The sequence below is a fragment of the Babylonia areolata genome, chromosome 24 (assembly GCF_041734735.1).
Source record: "Babylonia areolata isolate BAREFJ2019XMU chromosome 24, ASM4173473v1, whole genome shotgun sequence".
Classification (NCBI taxonomy): domain Eukaryota; kingdom Metazoa; phylum Mollusca; class Gastropoda; order Neogastropoda; family Buccinidae; genus Babylonia; species Babylonia areolata.
Genome location: NC_134899.1, coordinates 436409 through 458804, shown reverse-complemented (window position 1 = coordinate 458804; position 22396 = coordinate 436409). Strand labels below are relative to the sequence as shown.

Genomic DNA, 22396 nt, shown 5'->3' with positions numbered 1-22396 from the left:
CATCCTCCAGGTCCTAGAGAGGAGCGGCCTGCCCAGCATGGAAAGCCTGCTGATCCAGTACCAGCTACGCTGGACAGGACACGTTGTCTGCATGACAGACAGCAGGCTCCCGAAGATGGTCTTGTATGGCCAGCTGAAGGAAGGCCACCGCAAACTTGGAAGACCCTGCAAACGCTTCAAGGACACCTTGAAGACAAACCTCAAAGCCTGTGACATAGACATCGCTTCCTGGGAAACTGATGTCCTTGACCGCTCTCGCTGTAAGATGCTGTGCTCTAGTGGCATAAAGACGTTTGAAAACAAGAGAACGCTGGCCATTAAGGAGAAGCGTGAGCGAAGGAAGCACGGCTCAACTTCTGGAGATGTTTTCGCTTGCAACAACTGTGGGAAGTGCTGCGCATCCAGAATCGGCCTCTTCTCCCATATGAAGACACACACCGACAGATAAGCCTGCCTGCCTACCCATCCGTCGGTCCGACGGGAGACTCCATCATGGTGGTGTGGTGATGGTGGTGTGGTGGTAGTGTAGTGATGGTGTGGTGGTGGTGGTGTGGTGATGGTGTGGTGGTGATGGTGGTGGTGGTGGTGGTGTGGTGGTGATGGTGATGATGGTGTAGTGATGGTGTGATGATGGTGTGGTGATGGTAATAATAATAATTATTATATTTATATAGCGCTGAATGTTGTGCAGAGACAAATCAAAGTGCTTTTGCACCAGTCATTCAAACGCATGCATGACTCTAAAACTAGAGAAAGAAAGAAACAAACAAAAAACTGAAGACAAGGCAGAGGCAGGGAAGGGAGGCTATTTTGGGATGAGGTGGGTTTTAAGGTCAGACTTGAAGGAGCTGAGTGTGGAGACCTGACGAAGCGAAAGAGGAAGTTCATTCCAAATGCAAGGTCCAGAGACAGAGAAAGAACGGCGTCCAACAGTGGAGTGTTTGAATCTGGGTATTCGTAAACAGAGGGGATCCGAAGCCGATCGTAGAGAGTGAGATGGAGTGTAGAGGTGAAAGCAGCCACAGATATAGGAAGGGGCAGAGTTGTGAATGCATTTATAACATGGAGTGCTGATCCTGTATTTTATTATGTGTGAGACAGGGAGCCAATGGAGAGTTTTGTACGCACTGAAGGGACTGAATGGATGAAGCAGGCAAACCAGACAATAGAGTGTTACAGTAGTCAAGGTGAGAGAGAATGAGAGAAACGACAAGTCTAGATGTTGCGTCAGTGGATAGATATTTCCGAACGGAACTGATGCGCCGCAACTGACAGTAGCAGGATTGACATGTCTGACAAATAAATTTTTGCAATGGTGGTGGTGGTGATGGTGGTGGTGGTGGTGATGGTGTGGGGATGGTGTGGTGGTGTGGTGATGGTGGTGGTGGTGATGGTGTGTTGATGTGGTGGTGATGGTGTGGTGTGTTGGTGATGGTGGTGTGGTGATTGGTGTGGTGGTGGTGGTGTGGTGGTGATGGTGATTGTAGTGTGGTGTCGGTGTGGTGTGGTGGTGGTGTGGTGTTGGTGGTGGTGTGTGAAGATGGTGTTGGTGTGGTGTTGGTGTGTGAGATGGTGTCGGTGTTGTTGGTGTGGTGGTGTTGGTGTGGTACTGGTGCTGGTGGTGATGTGGTGTTGGTGGTACTGATGTTGGTGGTGGTGGTGGTGTGGTGTTGTTGGTGTGGTGGTGTTGGTGTGGTACTGGTGCTGGTGGTGATGTGGTGTTGGTGGTACTGATGTTGGTGGTGGTGGTGGTGTGGTGTTGGTGGTGGGGTGGTGCTGATGTTGGTGGTACTGGTGTTTGTGGTGGTGTAGTGTTGGTTTTGGTGGTACTGGTGTTGGTGGTGGTGTGGTGTTGGTGGTACCGGTGTTGGTGGTGGTGTGATAGTGATGTTGTTTTTGGTGTTGGTGGTGGTGTTGGTGGTGCTAGTGATGGTGGTGTTGGTGGTAACAGTGTTGGTGGTGGTGTGGTGTTGGTGGTACTGGCATTGGTGGTGGTGTTTGTGGTGTGGTGGTGATGGTGGTGGTGTGGTGGTGGTGTGATGGTGGTGGTGGTGAAGGTGTGGTGAAGGTGTGGTGGTGGTGTCGTGATGTTGATGGTGTTGTGGTGTGGTGATGGTGACGTTGATGATGGTGTGGTGGTGGTGGTGTGGTGGTGATGGTAATGGTGTAGTGGTGGTGGTGTGGTTATGGTGACGTTGATATTGATGGTGTGGTGATGGTGTGGTGGTGGTGGTGTGGTGATGGTAATGGTGTGGTGGTGGTGGCGTGGTGATGGTGGTGGTGTGGTGGTGATGGTGTGGTGGCGATGGTGTGGTGATGGTGGTGGTGTGGTGGTGATGGTGGTGGTGTGGTGGCGTGGTGATGGTGGTGCTGTGGTGGTGGTGCTGTGGTGGTGATGGTGATGGTAGTGTGGAGGTGGTGGTGTGGTGATAGTAGTGGTGGTGTGGTGGTTATGGTAATGGTGTGGTGGTTGTGTTGTGATGGTGGTGTGGTGTGATGATGGTGATGGTGTGGTGGTGGTGTTGCTGTGGTGGTGGTGATGGTGGTGGTGGTGGTGGTGTGGTGGTGGAGGATTCAGATCGCCATGTAGAAGATCCAGTAGAAGATGTTGAAGACCAGGAAGACACTGGGGAAGAGGACCCGGGACACTATGTCCAGTGTGTGGGCAGTGTGCCTGCTGACCGTCAGCTTGGGGAACAGCCGTTTCTTCCCTCTGTCCTTCTCCCCTCCATCGTTCTCCCCCTGCTGGGACATAACAAACTATGTCGCTGTTTGTCCTGACCTGTTGATAACAAACTATGTCGCTGTTTGTCCTGACCTGTTGATAACAATTATGTCACTGTTTGTCCTGACCTGTTGATAACAACTATGTCACTGTTTGTCCTGACCTGTTGATAACAACTATGTCACTGTTTGTCCTGACCTGTTGATAACAACTATGTCACTGTTTGTCCTGACCTGTTGATAACAATTATGTCACTGTTTGTCCTGACCTGTTGATAACAATTATGTCACTGTTTGTCCTGACCTGTTGATAACAACTATGTCACTGTTTGTCCTAACATGTTGATAACAACTATGTCACTGTTTGTCCTGACCTGTTGATAACAACTATGTCACTGTTTGTCCTGACCTGTTGATAACAACTATGTCACTGTTTGTCCTGACCTGTTGATAACAACTATGTCACTGTTTGTCCTAACATGTTGATAACAACTATGTCACTGTTTGTCCTGACCTGTTGATAACAATTATGTCACTGTTTGTCCTGACCTGTGGGAGCATCAGGATATTGGAACGTATATTATATATATATATATATCTTTGTATATATGTGTGTGGGGTTGGGGGTGGGAGATATGGGCGTGTGTGTGTGTGCTTGTACAAGTAAGTGTTCATCTGTGTGTGTGAGTGTGTGTGCGTGTGCGTGTTTGTGTCTGTGTGTGTGTGTGTGTGTGTGTGTGTGTGCCGTGGAAGCTGCGATACATAGACTAGAAACTCTGAGTGTGTGGAGGAGGGGGTAGAGGAGGTGCAGGGAAATTTGTGGTGTCTGTGTGTGTGTGTGTGTGTGTGTGTTGGAGCTCATGTACGTTTATATGTATTTGACTGTGCTTTCATATCTACGAAACTGCGTTTTGGGGGCATATCTGTTATGCATGTGTGGGTCTATGTGTTAATGTGTGTCTTCATGTTTTATATTTATTTGCTTATTTATCATCATTGTTGTCTTATTTATTTATTTATTTATTTATTATTATTATTATTTTATCATTATTTTCATTACTACTACCTTTTTTTTTCTTTTTTTTTTTTTCTCAAGGCCTGACTAAGCGCGTTTGGTTACGCTGCTGGTCAGGCATCTGCTTGGCAGATGTGGTGTAGCGTATATGGATTTGTCCGAACGCAATGACGCCTCCTTGAGCTACTGATACTGATACTGTTGATAACGACTATGTCACTGTTTGTCCTGACCTGTTGACCTGATAACAACTATGTCACTGTTTGTCCTGATCTGTTGACTTGATAACAACTATGTCACTGTTTGTCCTGACCTGTTGACTTGATAACAACTATGTCACTGTTTGTCCTGACCTGTTGACTTGATAACAACTATGTCACTGTTTGTCCTGACCTTTTGACTTGATAACAACTATGTCACTGTTTGTCCTGACCTGTTGACTTGATAACAACTATGTCATTGTTTGTCCTGACCTGTTGACTTGATAACAACTATGTCACTGTTTGTCCTGACCTGTTGATAACAACTATGTCACTGTTTGTCCTGACCTGTTGATAACAACTATGTCACTGTTTGTCCTGACCTTTTGACTTGATAACAACTATGTCACTGTTTGTCCTGACCTGTTGATAACAACTATGTCACTGTTTGTCCTGACCTGTTGACTTGATAACTATGTCACTGTTTGTCCTGACCTGTTGACTTGATAACAACTATGTCACTGTTTGTCCTGACCTGTTGACTGATAACAACTATGTCACTGTTTGTCCTGACCTTTTGACTTGATAACAACTATGTCACTGTTTGTCCTGACCTGTTGACTGATAACAACTATGTCACTGTTTGTCCTGACCTTTTGACTTGATAACAACTATGTCACTGTTTGTCCTGACCTTTTGACTTGATAACAACTATGTCACTGTTTGTCCTGACCTGTTGATAACAACTATGTCACTGTTTGTCCTGACCTGTTGACTTGATAACAACTATGTCACTGTTTGTCCTGACCTGTTGACTTGATAACAACTATGTCACTGTTTGTCCTGACCTGTTGACTTGATAACAACTATGTCACTGTTTGTCCTGACCTGTTGACTTGATAACAGCTTATATCACTTTGTGACCTGACCTGCTGATTTGATAACAACTTTCTGCCACTTTGTTGATTGTGCAGGTATATTTGTAACGCTGTATTGTGTGTGCGTCGAATGTATGTATGTATGTATTGTACGTACAAGTTTGTATGCGCATATACATGTTCATTGCGCATGATTGTGAGTTGAGGGCTGAGTGTGTTTCGTATGCGTGTGTGCGTGGACTGTAAAGCGCTTTGTGCAATGAGGAAAGCGCTGATAAATGTCCTGTCAATATTATTATTATCATTGTAACCTGAACTGGTGACTTGATATTAACTTTCTGTACACACACACACACACACACACACACACACATTAGGAAAAACAAATAAAACTGCACGCAGGAAAAAATACAAAAAAAAAAGGGCGGCGCTATGGTATATCGACGCGCTCTCCCTGGGGAGAGCAGCCCAAATTTCACACAGAAAAATCTGTCGTGATAAAAAGAAATACAAATACACACACACGCACGCACTCCTGAACCCTGACCAGCACCAAACCACCCCCACACTCACCTCCTGCTCGCTCTCTGGCCCGCCGCTCCCTGCTTCCCCCTCCACCCCCGGGCCAACCTGAAGCCACGTGCGCTTTGTCTGTCGCCGCCTCTCCACGCGCGCCAGCACGTTGACGTAAGCGAACTCTATGAGGGCGGAGAAGACGAAGATGAGGCACATGGCCATCCACACGTCCAACGCCTTGATATAGGACACCCGGGGTAGATCAGACCGCGCACTGACGCTCTGTGTCGTCATCGTCAGCACTGGGTGGGGGAACAGTGTTCAGCCACTTAGTTTGTGGAGAAATGGTGAACAACCAGTTAGTTTATGTCAGAACAGTGATCAGTCAGTTAGTTTGTGGAGAAATAGTGAACAGTTTATGTCAGAACAGTGATCAGTCAGCTAGTTTGTGGAGAAATAGTGAACAAACAGTTTATGTCAGAACAGTGATCAGCCAGTTAGTTTGTGGAGAAATAGTGAACAAACAGTTTATGTCAGAACAGTGATCAGCCAGTTAGTTTATGGCAGAACAGTGAACAGCTAGTTAGTTTGTGGGAGAACAGTGAACAACCAGTTTGTGGGAGAACAGTGATCAGCCAGTTTGTGGGAGAACAGTGATCAGCCAGTTTGTGGGAGAACAGTGATCAGCCAGTTAGTTTGTGGGAGAACAGTGATCAACCAGTTTGTGGGAGAACAGTGATCAGCCAGTTAGTTTGTGGGAGAACAGTGATCAGCCAGTTAGTTTGTGGGAGAACAGTGATCAACCAGTTAGTTTGTGGGAGAACAGTGATCAACCAGTTTGTGGGAGAACAGTGATCAACCAGTTAGTTTGTGGGAGAACAGTGATCAACCAGTTTGTGGGAGAACAGTGATCAACCAGTTTGTGGGAGAACAGTGATCAGCCAGTTTGTGGGAGAACAGTGATCAGCCAGTTTGTGGGAGAACAGTGATCAACCAGTTAGTTTGTGGGAGAACAGTGATCAGCCAGTTAGTTTGTGGGAGAACAGTGATCAGCCAGTTTGTGGGAGAACAGTGATCAGCCAGTTTGTGGGAGAACAGTGATCAACCAGTTAGTTTGTGGGAGAACAGTGATCAGCCAGTTTGTGGGAGAACAGTGATCAGCCAGTTTGTGGGAGAACAGTGATCAGCCAGTTAGTTTATGGGAGAACAGTGATCAGCCAGTTTGTGGGAGAACAGTGATCAGCCAGTTAGTTTGTGGGAGAACAGTGATCAGCCAGTTTGTGGGAGAACAGTGATCAGCCAGTTTGTGGGAGAACAGTGATCAGCCAGTTTGTGGGAGAACAGTGATCAACCAGTTAGTTTGTGGGAGAACAGTGATCAACCAGTTTGTGGGAGAACAGTGATCAGCCAGTTTGTGGGGGAACAGTGATCAGCCAGTTTGTGGGAGAACAGTGATCAACCAGTTAGTTTGTGGGAGAACAGTGATCAACCAGTTTGTGGGAGAACAGTGATCAGCCAGTTTGTGGGAGAACAGTGATCAGCCAGTTTGTGGGAGAACAGTGATAGTCAGTTTGTGGGAGAACAGTGATCAGCCAGTTTGTGGGAGAACAGTGATCAGCCAGTTAGTTTGTGGGAGAACAGTGATCAGCCAGTTTGTGGGAGAACAGTGATCAGCCAGTTTGTGGGAGAACAGTGATCAGCCAGTTAGTTTGTGGGGGAACAGTGATCAGTCAGTTTGTGGGAGAACAGTGATCAGCCAGTTAGTTTGTGGGAGAACAGTGATCAGCCAGTTTGTGGGAGAACAGTGATCAGCCAGTTAGTTTGTGGGAGAACAGTGATCAGTCAGTTTGTGGGAGAACAGTGATCAGCCAGTTTGTGGGAGAACAGTGATCAGTCAGTTTGTGGGAGAACAGTGATCAGCCAGTTTGTGGGAGAACAGTGATCAACCAGTTAGTTTGTGGGAGAACAGTGATCAACCAGTTAGTTTGTGGGAGAACAGTGATCAACCAGTTAGTTTGTGGGAGAACAGTGATCAACCAGTTAGTTTGTGGAGAAATAGTGAATAACCAGTTAGTTTATGTCAGAACAGTGATCAGCCAGTTAGTTTGTGGGAGAACAGGGATCAACCAGTTAGTTTGTGGGGGAACAGTGTGGGAAATCCCCCACCCCCACCCCACCCACACCCACATGCATACACATACACCCCCACTCCCTCCCCACCACCCCCACTGACCAGTCAGCAGCCCCAGGGAGATCCTGGCGGGCACAGCGTCAATGTCCAGCCAGAAGGACATCCCCAACACCCCTTCACCCTACACCCCCATCCCCACACACACTGACCAGTCAACAGCCCCAGGGAGATCCTGGCGGGCACAGCGTCAATGTCCAGCCAGAAGGACATCCCCAACACCCCTTCACCCTACACCCCCATCCCACACACACTGACCAGTCAACAGCCCCAGGGAAATCCTGGCGGGCACAGCGTCAATGTCCAGCCAGAAGGACATCCCCAACACCCCTTCACCCTACACCCCCCATCCCCACACACACTGACCAGTCAACAGCCCCAGGGAAATCCTGGCGGGCACAGCGTCAATGTCCAGCCAGAAGGACATCCCCAACACCCCTTCACCCTACACCCCCTACACCTCCCCCTCCCCCCACACACTGACCAGTCAGCAGCCCCAGGTAGATCCTGGCGGGCACAGCGTCAATGTCCAGCCAGAAGGACATCCCCCCACACCCCTTCACCCTACACCCCCCTCCCCCCACACACTGACCAGTCAGCAGCCCCAGGGAGATCCTAGCGGGCACGGCGTCAATGTCCAGCCAGAAGGACACCCAGGACAGGATGACCACCAGCAGTGAGGGGATGTACACCTGGGACATGAAGTACCCGTAGTTCCGCACCAGGGTGAACTCCACCCGGATACACGTGTAGTTGGCTGTCACACACATCGTCATCATCATCGTCAACGTCATCATCATAGTCAACATAAACATCACACAATACAACACAATGTGGAGTGGAAGTAAACAATGTGTGTATGACCAGTGTGTTTACAACTAAGCTGATGATGCTTTCATATACCGCTAGTTAATCCTTTGGCACGAGTGTGTGTGTGTGTGTGTGTGTGTGTGTGTGTGTGTTTCTGTATATAAATCTCTCTCTCTCTCTCTCTCTCTCTCTCTCTCTCTGGGGACGTGAACTGAGCGCTGATGTGCGCAAGTCGCACTTCAGTTTGTCTCGCAACTTTTACAAATTACAAAGTAATTCGTCTGATCTGTGCGTTAAGAATTTGCAAGGTCATCAGTAAAGTACTATGCCTTCGGCACCTCTAGTATTCCGGTCGTCATGTGGCTGCTTTGCTGCCACATTTCAAGTCTTCATGGCGAAGAGGGCCGCAAAAAAGTTGGCCCTGAGAATCGCCATGCTGTCACCCCGGTGCAGAGCAGACGGTGTTGTCCTTGGTTTGCTCCTCACTCTGATGCTTTGGGGCGGACTTCTTTTGTAATGCGGTGACGTGGAGAGAACCCCGGGCCCAGGTCGGACAGCGTGAAGCAGACCAGACTGGCCAGCAGCAGTGGACGATGGACCAGCACGGACCCAGGCAGCGGACAGGACGGCGCCGACAGCGGACAGACGACCTACCTACCTCTGAACAAGCCAGCCTGATGGACGTCATGACGATGCTGCACTCCATGAAATCGGACATGAACTGTAAGTTTGCTGACATGGAACAGGGAACCAGGGAGATCGGTGAACAAAATGCTACTCTTCAGCAGGGTGCAAAAGATCTTGTGGATGACAAGAAAATCAGAACTTGTTAAAGAAAAACTCTGAAAAACTCTGAATTGATGGCAAGTGTCAATGAACTAGAGAAGAAGACAGACAATTTAGAGGGGAGGTCAAAAAGGAACAGTTTGATTTTCTATGGCTTTTCCAGGGATCAAAATAAGACAAACGAGCAATGTGAGGGTAAAGCACATGACGTTATCACCGACCAGTTAGAGATAGGAAAGGACATTGTGTTTGATCGCGTTCACCGCTTGAGTGCTAAACCTGATTCCCCGGACACTGCACGTTGTTGTTTCTACAAGGACAAAGTGTAAACCTGATTCCCCGGACACTGCACGTTGTTGTTTGTACAAAGACAAAGTGTAAACCTGATTCCCCGGACACTGCACGTTGTTGTTTCTACAAGGACAAAGTGTAAACCTGATTCCCCGGACACTGCGCGTTGTTGTTTCTACAAAGACAAGGTTCTCGTCTTGAAGGCGAAAAACAAACTCAAGGGCAGCAATGTGTTCACTGGAGAAGATTTCTCCAACCGTGTTAGAGAGATCAGACGTAGGCTGTCACCTTTTCTGAAGAATGCCAGAGAGAACGGGAAGAAAGCCGTCATGATCTTTGACCATCTTGTCATTGACGGGAAAAAGTTCTTTCTGGAGGATTTTGAATCCAGTTCGGTTATGAGCTAGGAAATCGGCCGCCTCATTTCGAGACAGATTTTTCGCCGTGGCAATGATGGTGAAGGCGGTCGGACTGAATCGGCACCGGGTCGTATTTCATCCGCAACCGAGCACACGTTGTCAGATCAGTCTTGCGTGACCGAGCGGTCAACGTGCAACATGCACGGGATGAACGGATGTGTGTCAGGAACGAAACAGCATTTTCTTTTTTGACATGGAATGTCAATGACTTTCTGTCCAAACTTGTTGACCAAGATTTCATTTCATATCTTTTTGATTTTGATTTTGTTTGTTTAATTAAAACATTTATGGAAAGCTGTGAAATTAATGTCTTTAATGGATTTAAAGTTTTCAACTGATCAGCGGTGAAACTCTCCGAAAAAGGGAGAGGATTGGGAGGAACAGTGTGCCTGGTTAGAAATGAATTTATTCCCTTTGTTAAGAGTGTTGATGTAAACAAGTATGTTAATGTTTGTGCATTCACTATTGATAAAGCGTTGTTCCGGCTGGATAAATATGTGTTATATATGTGTTCTTATGTTCTTAAGGCTCGTCTTTTTGCACTTATTTTGATGTTGATAATGGTATCAGTTTGCTCGAGGAATGTTTGATTGATTGTACGATGACAAAAGATGTGCATATAATACTGTGTGGTGACCTGAACAGCAGAACTTCAAATATTTCTCAGGATTACTCTGGAAATAATATTATTGAAACGCAATGTAAAAGTCATTCTTACACTAATGAACGATGCTCCCAAGACAATTATTTGAACAACTATGGCAAATCTTTGTTGAACTTTTGCACTACATTGTGTATTCTGAATGGTTTATGTAAAGGTGACCTTCAAGGTCTGATTCAGGTTGTAGTGTGACTGATTATTTTATATTTTTTAATGATTTACTATCACTTGTTTTTGATTCGTGTGAACTGTGTGTGGATGAAAGAATTGATTCTGATCATATGCCTGTTATAACTCGTGCAATATTTCCAAATGTGAACAAAATAATTGTTAATGGTCTAGAAAGTGAAGGTTGGATGATAGAAAAGATAATATGGAACGATGATTGCGCAGACGTATTTCATGAAACGTTAAATAGTGAAGATATTCATAAAAAGTTAGATTGAGCTATAAATGTTATCGATACAGATATTGACAGTGCTTTGAGCTTGTTTAATGAGTGTATCAAAGAGAGTACTGAGTGTATGAAAAAGAATATATGTGTTAAAAAATGCAGACCACAAGATGATTGGTTGGACCAGGAATGTGTGTTAGCAAAATGAATGCACAAGATGATTGGTTGGACCAGGAATGTGTGTTAGCAAAATGAATGTCAGGAGGTTACTGAGAAGAAGTCGTAGATCATTAAAGAAAGAACACCAACAAGAATATGTAGTCGCCCGGCGTGAATATAAAAATGTACATAAGAGAAAAAGAAAACAGTTTAATGATACTTTGCTTGATAAACTTGTTTCATCTGTAAAGAATCAGAAAGAATTTTGGAGTACTGTACATAAGATTTCTTTTAAAAGGAAACAACCAATAAGTAATATCACAACTGACGAGTGGTTCCAGGATTTTAGATCCTTGTTAGAAACAGATATTAGTAACGAAATGAGCTATGAAGATTTGACTGATGACAACAGTACTGAATACATGAATCGTCCTATTTCAAAAGAGGAAGTTTTACTAGCTATGAAAAAAATTGAAACCTTGTAAAGCAGCGGGCCCAGATGGTATTGTTGGGGAACTACTAAAGAACTCAAATCATCAGATTGTAGATTTTTTCGTTAAATTATTTAATGCTCTTCTAGACAATGGTGGGTTTCCGGAAAACTGAACAGAATCGATATTTTGCCGTTGTTTAAGAAAGGTGATGCTAACAATCCAAACAATTACAGAGGTATTTCTCTTAGTGATGTAAGTAGTAAAATCTTTAGTTCTATCATTAACAGTAGATTGCAAGAGTGGATAGAAGAAAATAATATTACTGGTGAGTTCCAAGCAGGTTTTAAGAAAGGATATTGAACTGTGGACCATATGTTTACCCTATTAGCACTTGTCCAAAAACAATTTTCCTACAACCGCAAACTTGCTTTTTCTCTACACGACCATTCTGCTGTCATATTCTTGCTTAATATTGCAAAACCTACCAGAACCAAAAAATCCGTTACTCGTCGCAACCTGAATTCCATCAACATTAACACTTTTTCTTCTCAAGCTGCTGAACGCCTTTCCAAAATTTCTTCCCGCACCAATGTCTCTACACATTATATTACAACACTGTCCTCTCTCAACTGCTGGGTGAACATGCACCCTCCACTACCCGCATACTCCCTGATAGACCTTCCGCCCCGTGGTACACACAAGACATTCGACTTGCAAATCGCAAACGTCGCCAATTGGAACGGCGATGGCGATCAACAAGACTGAAAGTCCACAATCAAATCTTCCGAAAACAAATAAATAAAGTCAAACATATGATCTCATCAGCGAAGACAAACTTCTTTTCTTCTGAAGTTCTCGATGCCACATCCACTTAATCTCTTTACTCTATCATGTCAAATCTTCTCGGTACTGCAAAAAAGACTCTTCCTTCTGCCTACACTTTATCTGAACTCCCCAATGTCTTCTCTTTCTTTTTTGACAAAGTCCAGAATATTCTACCATCTTAGACCAAATGCCTTTCCAACCTACTCATCCTGATCCTCAATTCAATGACACTCCTCTCCATTCCTTTAATCCATTAACTGACAATAAAATCCTGTGAGCTCGATCCTGTACCAGCCTCTGTCTTTTCCCAGTGTGTCTCACAGCTTCTCCCCACAATCACCAACATTGTCAACTCATCCCTTCTCACTGGAACGTTTCCATCCACTTTCAAAACTGCAATCATCCGGCCTCTCCTGAAGAAATCCAACCTTGACGCAAACATTTTGAAAAACTATCGACCAGTTTCTAATCTTCCATTCCTGTCCAAACTCCTTGAAAAAGCTGTCCTGAAGCAGCTCAACAATCACCTTTGTTTCAACAATCTCATCCACCCATTTCAGTCTGCCTATCGTGCTGACCACAGCACCAAAACCACTCTCCTCCACATCCTGAATAACCTACTGCTAGCGTCCGACTCAGGACAGATCTCCCTTCTCACTCTTCTCGACTTGTCAGCCGCCTTTGACATGATAGACTATTCAACCCTTCTTTCCCGTCTTCATTTTACATTTGGTATCAACGGCACTGTTCTAAACTGGTTCAAATCTTATTTCACTGATCGATTCCAGTCTGTCATTTTGATAATTTCCAGTCTGAACCCGTTAAAATTGAACATGGAGTCCCACAGGGATCTGTTTAAGGCCCAGTGCTCTTCACACTGTACACTGCTCCTCTCGCTGAAATTATCAACCGCCATAATGTCAGTCATCATTCTTATGCTGATGACACTCAACTCCTGAAGAGTGATACGCCTGAAAAACTGTCGTCGCTCTTGCAAGAAACATCCAACTGCTTCCTGGATATTCAAAACCGGATGACTCTAAATAAGTTACAATTGAACGCGGACAAAACTGAAGCAATGATCATAGGAACTAAACAAAAACTCTTCCATCACAACTGATACAATCAAACTTGGCAGTACATCCATCCTTCTTTCCAGTTCAGTCAGGAACCTCGGCGTTGCCCTTGACAACACACTGTCCATGCAAAAATTTATCAGTCAGACATGTCAAACCTGCTACTGTCAACTGCGGCGCAACAGTTCCACCCGGAAATATCTGTCCATTGACGCAAATCTAGACTTGTCGTTTCTCTCATTCTCTCTCGCCTTGACTACTGTAACTTTCTATTGTCTGGTTTGCCTGCTTCATCCATTCAGTTCCTTCAGCGCATACAAAACTCTGCTGCCCGACTCGTCCTCAGAAAGAAAAGATCTGAGCACACCACTCCTCTTTTGCAACATCTCCACTGGCTCCCTGTCTCACATCGAATAAAGTACAAGATCAGCACTCTATGCTACAAATGTATTCACAAATCAGCCCCTTCCTATCTCTGTGGCTGCCTTCACCTCTACACACCATCTCGCTCACTACGATCAGCTTCGGATCCACTCCATTTACGCATACCCAGATTCAAACCCTCGACTGTTGGCCGCCGTTCTTTTTCTGTCTCTAGACCTTGCGATTGGAATGAACTTCCTCTTTCGCTTCGTCAAGTCTCCACACTCAGCTCTTTCAAGTTTGGCCTTAAAACCCACCTCTTCCCAAAATAGCCTCCCTTCCCTGCCTCTTCCTTGTCTTCAGTTTCTCCAGTTTTAGAGTTATGCGTGCGTGAGAATGACTGGTGCGAAAGCGCTTAGATTTGTCTATGCACAAGATTCAGCACTATATAAATACCATTATTATTATTATTAGTTTCCTTGCAAATATCTTGCCAGTAGGGCAAAAAATGCGTTGTTGTGTATTATGCGGAAGCTTCATATTCTTATAGCAATTCTTTTGAGCTATTTTTCAAACTATTTGATTCACAGGTTCAGCCAATTCTACAATATGGTTCCGAATTATGGAGGTTAGAGAAAGCTTCAGTTCACTGCGAGTCTGTTCATTTATTTGCAATTAAAAAGTATTTATGTGTAGATATGCGAACACCGAATGATCTAGTTTATGGTGAGACAGACAGATATCCCATATATGTAAATTATGTAGTTAGTTGTATTCGTTACTGGCTTAAGTTAATTCAGATGGATGCTTTTAGATTACCTTATAAAGCGTATAGAATGTTGTATGACTTGGATATGAATGGAAAGAAAAACTGGGTTTCAAATGTCTGCATTTGTTTGTATGAGAATGGTTTTGGTGATGTCTGGGAAAATCCAGGTGTTGGCAATATGAATGGTTTTATAAGTTTATTTCGTCAACGTTTGATTGATTGCAGGTGGCAGAACTGGAACCATCACATTAATACAAGTGAACGATTTAGTTTGTATAGAACATTCTGTTGTAATCATGATCTTAAATATTATTTGAAAATGAACATAGACAGTTGAAATATGTAACAACAAGATTTCGGTTTGGTATTTCTGACTTGAAAGTGCATCGGTCCATTGTGCAGAACGGCAAAAGAGGATGATGTACACTTTGTTCTCTGTTGTCCAAAACTTAATGAGATTAGAGTTAAATTTATCCATCCTAAGTATTACAGACATCCTAATTTGTTCAGACTGAGTTTATTGATGTCATGCACAAAACCTGATGCTATACGTAATCTTTCCTTGTTTTGTTTTTTTAATAAATAATTTATTTCATTTATTTATTTATCTATTTATTTATTTTATTTTCATTATTATTATTATTTATTCATTTTTAAAAAAAAATCATTATTATGTATTTATTTATTTATTTTATTTTATTTCATTTTATCTATTTATTTATTTATTTTTTTAAAATCATTTATTTATTTATTTTTCTCAAGGCCTGACAAAGCGCGTTGGGTTACGCTGCTGGTCAGGCATCTGCTTGGCAGATGTGGTGTAGCATATATGGATTTGTCCGAACGCAGTGACGCCTCTTTGAGCAACTGAAACTGAAGCTGAAACTCTTTGTTCTTGTACAAGGCGTACAGGTTCAGAGAAACACTCATTTCATAGTCGTATTTCCTTTGTTTATTTCTCAGCAAATTATGTTATTGTCTTTTGTTGCTGTTCAAATAAATACCTCTTCATGAGGGGCTATGGCCTATATGAATAAACCGTTCGTTCTCTCTCTCTCTCTCTCTCTCTCTCTCTCTCTCTCTCTCTCTCTGTGTGTGTGTGTGTGTGTGTGTGTGTGTGTGTGTGTGTGTGTATGTGTGTGTGTGTGTGTGTGTGTGTGTTCGTTCGTTTTTTACTTTGACGTCTTTTCACTGTAAGCGATATTAGACGAGGGTAGGAAAAAAATCGAGTGGGGTGGGGTGGGGGTGGAGGGGGGGGGGGGGAGAGAAATTTCTGTGTACGCATGCGAGTAAGTGAAATTGTGTGCGCGTGCGTGCGGTGTGTGTGTGTGTGTGTGTGTGTTACATATAGAAAATGATTGATTTAAGTTTTGTTATAAAAAAAAGCAAAACAAAAAAAAGTAAAAAAAGAGCATAACAATATAACATATTTCCAATGAAAAACTAACAACTATAACAGCGAACCAACTGGACTATTTAACAAGGAGCTGAAAAAGTCATACATAATCAACGGACTGCTGAAGATTGTCAACACTGAAGATGATTTCAGTTTAGGGGTGTGAGACTTAACATATCGCAAGTTGGTATATGATCGGCTGTTACGTGAGCACCACATTGCAAGAAACATTACTGACATATTTGGTCTTAAAACAATTCATTTTCCATCTGCAGATTTGAGAAATGATTTGCCTCGTATGAAAATCATTATGGTAATGTTTTCCCATGAAACCATACATTTTCTGTATATTCCTATGTAACTCCAAGTTACCGGTGTGTTTTTCTTCAAGCTGAAATTTTGACCATTGGACTTTTTCTACCATGGTGTAACATTCCTGTAGTGAAAGTGAAATATTTAAATCTCCTTCATGGAACTTCAAGCTCCTTTTTTAGCCAAAATGTCAACTTTTTCATAAAAGTAAAAGCCGCAATGAGAAGGAATCCAGCAAAAGGTTATGTAAGAGCCTCTTAGTAAGAGTTCGTGAATCAAATGGTAGATTTCAATAATGAGTTCATACCTAACCGTTTCTTTTATAAGTTCAATACCATAAAGAACTGATTTAGAATCAACACAAAACAGAATCTGAAATATAGTTTTCGGAAAGGATACCATGAAATTTAACGCCATTAGAATTGCTGTGAGTTCAGCTCTGAAGATGGACTTATTTTCTCCAAGATGAAATGAGTTTTGAAAGTTAAGGTCTGGAATAACGAAAGCAGCACCAGCTCTATCATTTACAACAGAGCCGTCTGTAAATATATTTAGATGATTAAGGTATTTCTCTTCCAAATGAATTCGTACTTGCGATGTAAGTAGATTTATGTTGTCATCTTTGGTCAGATCAGTATGATCGATATCAAATTGCGCTCTTTGGAGTTCCCATACAGGTGTAGGTGGTGATACCACATACCTTTTAGCAAAATGTGGGGTTTTATTCACGCCGGAATTTGTTAAAATATTTGACGTGTATGTTCCCAGTGTGGTATGAGAGGATATAGATCTAACTCTCTTTGGAAAATCGCGGTCGGATTTGAGAGTTATTTCTGATTCCAAATCATTAAATTTTTCATCCGTTAAACTTCTCAAGACAAATTTACTATACGCAAGTTCCCTTTGATCCTCCAATGGTAATACTCCCGCTGCACTGTACGTTTTCTTACTGGAAGCATGGACTGGTGTGTGTGTGTGTGTGTGTGTGCAACATTCACAAAGTCATGCTGACCCAGGACATTTGTTCCCACATTGTGCAAAAGAGAAGGTGGCATGACATTGAGCGAGTTGAGAGGGCTGCCATGTGTGTGGTGATTTCCATCCGGACAGTTTCAGTTTCAGTTTCACTTTCTCAAGGAGGCGTCACTGCGTTCGGACAAATCCATACACGCTACACCACATCTGTTGAGCAGATGCCTGACCAGCAGCATAACCCAACGCGCTTAGTCAGGCCTTGAGTGCATGCTTACATATTTGTGTACCTATGAAAGTGGATTTCATTTTACGTAATTTCGCCAGAGGACAACACTCTCGTTGCCATGGGTTCTTTTTCAGTCCGGACAGCTTTTGATCACTGGTGACTGGCGTTATTCTCATGACAGCACTGTGCCACGTCCCAGTCTGCAGTTCTCAAACACTGCCGACAGCCTGACCAGTGACACACTCCACTTCTGCTTTTGACGCCACTAACATGGACTGCATGGCAACCGTTCCCCTGTGTCCGGTTTTCTTTGTGGAGGAGGAAGGTGGCAGCAGTGATCAAACAGGTGTCAGATCCCGCTTCTACTGACAACAATGTATTCTTTAGTGATCACACACACACACACACACACACACACACAAATCCACAAACACACACACAACACACACAAATCCACAAACACACACACACACATACACACACACACACACACCACACACATCCACACACTTGCACGTGCGCACACATTCCCCTGTCAATATTTTGGCTCTCACCTCCAATGTAGACTTTGGTACAGTCCATGGTTTCATATTTCGTCAGTTGGAACTGGGGCAAGAACATGTTCCGTCTCCTTTGCACCGGGTCTGTCAGCCAGTAGAAGACCACGTTCTCTGTGGAGTAGCTGTCTGCAAGAGAACAGATGACTGACGTCACTGAAAGGAGTAGCTGTCTGGTAGAGAACAGATGACTGACGTCACTGAAAGGAGTAGCTGTCTGCTAGAGAACCCGCCTCACCAGTCCCGCAAGGGAGCGGTGGGAGTGCCGGTTTAGTCACCGGCAACCCGACCCTGAACAGGTTGTACTGGGTTACAGGTTACCAGTAGCAGATCTAATGACTGACCTGACAATAGAGAACCCTGCTAGAGAACAGATGACTGACGTCACTGAAAGGAGTAACTGTTTGCAAGAGAACAGATCACTGACGTCACTGAAATGTGTAGCTGTCTGCTAGAAAACAGATGACTGACGTCACTGAAAGGTGTTGCTGTCTGCTAGATAACAGATGACTGACGTCACTGAAAGGAGTAGCTGTCTGCAAGAGAACAGATGACTGACGTCACTGAAAGGTGTAGCTGTCTGCTAGAGAACAGATGACTGACGTCACTGAAAGGAGTAGCTGTCTGCTAGATAACAGATGACTGACGTCACTGAAAGGAGTAGCTGTCTGCAAGAGAACAGATGACTGACGTCACTGAAAGGAGTAGCTGTCTGCTAGATAACAGATGACTGACGTCACTGAAAGGAGTAGCTGTCTGCAAGAGAACAGATGACTGACGTCACTGAAAGGTGTAGCTGTCTGCTAGAGAACAGATGACTGACGTCACTAAAAGGAGTAGCTGTCTCCTGGTGTGTGTCCATCGAGATCGATGATGACCATCTTTGTCATCCAGCTGGGGGATGGGGGGAGGGTGGTGGTGGTGGTGGTGGGGGGGGGGGGGGGGGTGCTCATGAATCTATCTGTGAATGCGCAGATGGCTGAATAGTCCAATCTGCGCACAAAGTGTTCGCTGACAGTTGGGGCAGACAAAGACAGGCATATCATTGTCAGGGAGCTTGTTTGCCCGTGACTTTCTGGCCTGCCTCTTCTGAACAGCTGCAGCAGTCCTGTTGGCCTCGCACAACTTGGCGCCTTTGTGCACAGCAGTGCGCCATTTGTCACGGTCCACTGGAGAGTCCTCCCATGAAGCGCTTCTTCTGACCTCCGTGTGATCTCTTCCCTTGTTGCAGCTCGCCATAGAAGAGCCTTTGGGCAGCCGATGGTCTGGCATGCGCACCACGTGTCCAGCCCAGCGAAGCTGGGACTGCATCAGGATGGTGAAGATGCTGGGAAGGGTGGCTTTTCCAAGCACCTCCGTGTCTGGGGTCCTGTCTTGCCACTTGATGTTCAGTAGCTTCCTGAGGCATGTTGTGTGGAAGTGGTTCAGCTTCTTGGCGTGTCGTTGGTACACTGTCCAAGTTTTGCAGGCGTACAGTAGTGTGGGGAGAACTACTGCTCTGTAGACCTTTAGCTTGGTCTCAAGACCAATGCCTCTTCTGTTCCAGACATTTGCATAGGGTCTACTAACGGTTGTGCTTGCTCTTGCAATCCTGACGTTCACTTCATCGTCGATGGTCGCATTTCGTGACAGTGTGCTGCCAAGGTATGTGAGCCGCTCCACCGCACCGAGTCTCTGACTGTTGACTGTGATGTTGGGCTCAACGTGGGGTTTCCCTGGGGCTGGCTGATGGAGAAATTCAGTTTTCCTTGTGCTGATGGTAAGGCCGAAGTTCCTGCTGGCAGTGGCAAACTTGTCGACGCTGAGTTGCATGTCAGCTTCAGATCCAGTGTTGAGGGCACAATCATCAGTAAACAAAAAGTCTCTGATGATGTCTGTGTGGCCTTCGTTTTTGCTTGAAGCCTTCTGAGGCTTGCCATCTGTTCGGTACTTTAGGCCGATTCCAACATCGCCATCTCTGAAGGCATCAGTAAGCATTGCAGAGAACATGAGGCTGAACAGTGTTGGAGCCAGGATACAGCCTTGCTTGACACCATTTGTGACAGGAAAAGGAGCAGATGTTTCGCCATTGTCCTGGACTCGAGCCTGCATGCCTTCATGGAATTGGCTGACCAAGAAAATAAATTTCCGAAGGCATCCAGACTTGGCCATGATCTTCCACAGTCCCTCTCTACTCACGGTGTCGAAGGCCTTAGTGAGGTCCACATAGGTGGAGAACAGATCAGCATTTTGCTCCTGACATTTCTCTTGCAGCTGCCTTGCAGCAAACACCATGTCAGTGGTTCCGCGCTCTTTCCGGAATCCACACTGGCTCTCAAGCAAATGACCTTGGTCAAGGTGTGCTGTGAGGCGGTTAAGTAGGATCCTGGCAAGTATCTTGCCTGCGATGGAGAGCAAGGAAATGCCCCGATGGTTATCACAGGCTTGCCGGTTCCCCTTTCGCTTGTACAAGTGAATGATAGATGCATCTTTGAAATCCTGGGGGATCGTCTCTTCTTTCCACATGAGTGAGTACAGCTGATGAAGCTTCTCAGTCAGCACAGTGCCTCCATCCTTGTAGACCTCTAATGGTATGGAGTCTGAGCCAGGTGCTTTGCCACTGGATAGCAGACGGATTGCTTTCTGGGTCTCAAGAAGTGTTGGCGGATTGTCCAGTGCTTCGTTGGTGGGGACTTGTGGGAGACGGTCTATGGCTTCATCATTTATGGAGGAAGGGCGATTTAAGACACTGTTGAAGTGCTCAGCCCAGCGTTCGAGAATTTTCTCCTTCTTGGTGATCAAGGTATTCCCATCTGCACTGAGGAGGGGGGATGATCCTGAGGATGTGGGGCCGTAGACTTCTTTAAAGGCATCATAGAACCTCTTCATATCGTGCCTGTCAGCATATCCCTGGATCTCATCAGCTTTGTCACTCAGCCACTTATCCTGCAAATGACGTAACTTCTGCTGAACAGTCCTGTGGATGGCATTGTACACATCCCTTTTTGATGTGGACTTTGGGTTGCTCAGGTAGGCTTGATGCAGACTGCGTTTCTCATCCATAAGCTGCTTGATTTCATCACAGTTTTCATAAAACCAGTCTTTGTGCTTTCTGGTCATGGGTCCCAGGGTCTCTGAAGCTGTACTATAGATCAGCTCGCGCAGGGTCCTCCAGTCAGACTCCACATTCTGGTTATCCAGAGAGGCGGATTCTAGACGATCTTCCAGCAGCTCCACAAAGGTCTGTTTGATGGTGATGTTTTTCAGCTTAGCGATGTTAAGCCGTTTTGGAGCCTTCTGACCTTGGGGGCGTCTCTTGGGTTGGATTCGAATATTCAGCTTCGAGACTACAAGGCGATGGTCTGTCCAACACTCGGCGCCGCACATGGTCTTTGTCACACGTACATCTTGCCTATCCCTTTTCCTGACGATGACGTAATCGATGAGATGCCAATGCTTTGAGCGAGGGTGCATCCATGACGTCCTGTTACGGGTAGGGAGGCAGAAAACTGTGTTGGTTATCAGCAGTTCGTGCTCTGCACAGGTCTGAAGGAAAAGCCAACTCTAGCATTGAAGTCCCCAAAAACGATGAGCAGTGTTGGGGCTACTTGGTGAAGAACGTGTTGCTGACACAGACGCCATGATGGCAGTAGAGCTGCAGCAGTCACTGCCCGTTCTGCTTCATCTGCCCACTGTCAGACTGACCCAGACACGGGGGACAGGTGGACATCTGCCCAGTGCCAGACTGACCCAGACAGGTGGACATCTGCCCAGTGCCAGACTGACTCAGACAGGTGGACATCTGCCCAGTGCCAGACTGACCCAGACAGGTGGACATCTGCCCAGTGCCAGACTGACCCAGATAGGTGGACATCTGCCCAGTGCCAGACTGACCCAGACAGGTGGACATCTTCCCAGTGCCAGACTGACCCAGACAGGTGGACATCTTCCCAGTGCCAGACTGAACTGACCCAGACATGGGGGACAGGTGGACATCTTCCCAGTGCCAGACTGACCCAGACAGGTGGACATCTTCCCAGTGCCAGACTGACCCAGATAGGTGGACATCTTCCCAGTGCCAGACTGACCCAGACAGGTTGACATCTTCCCAGTGCCAGACTGACCCAGACAGGTGGACATCTTCCCAGTGCCAGACTGACCCAGACAGGTGGACATCTTCCCAGTGCCAGACTGACCCAGACAGGTGGACATCTTCCCAGTGCCAGACTGACCCAGACAGGTGGACATCTTCCCACTGTCAGACTGACCCAGACATGGGGGACATCTTCCCAGTGCCAGACTGACCCAGACAGGTGGATATCTGCCCACTGTCAGACTGACCCAGACATGGGGGACAGGTGGACATCTTCCCAGTGCCAGACTGACCCAGACAGGTGGACATCTTCCCAGTGCCAGACTGACCCAGACAGGTGGATATCTGCC

General features: G+C 45.4%; 1 protein-coding gene across 1 annotated transcript in view; it reads right to left on the bottom strand.

Moving 5' to 3' along the window:
* Window positions 1-2574: 2574 nt before the first annotated feature.
* LOC143299126 (glycine receptor subunit alpha-2-like) overlaps window positions 2575-22396 on the bottom strand; it is a 61030-nt gene continuing 41208 nt past the window's right edge. The window contains exons 6-9 of the mRNA XM_076612255.1: window positions 17972-18103; window positions 8114-8278; window positions 5391-5635; window positions 2575-2742 (exon numbers count right to left, since the gene is read on the bottom strand). Of these exons, the coding sequence (XP_076468370.1) occupies window positions 2575-2742; window positions 5391-5635; window positions 8114-8278; window positions 17972-18103 (710 nt within the window). The remainder of the gene's footprint in view (window positions 2743-5390; window positions 5636-8113; window positions 8279-17971; window positions 18104-22396) is intronic.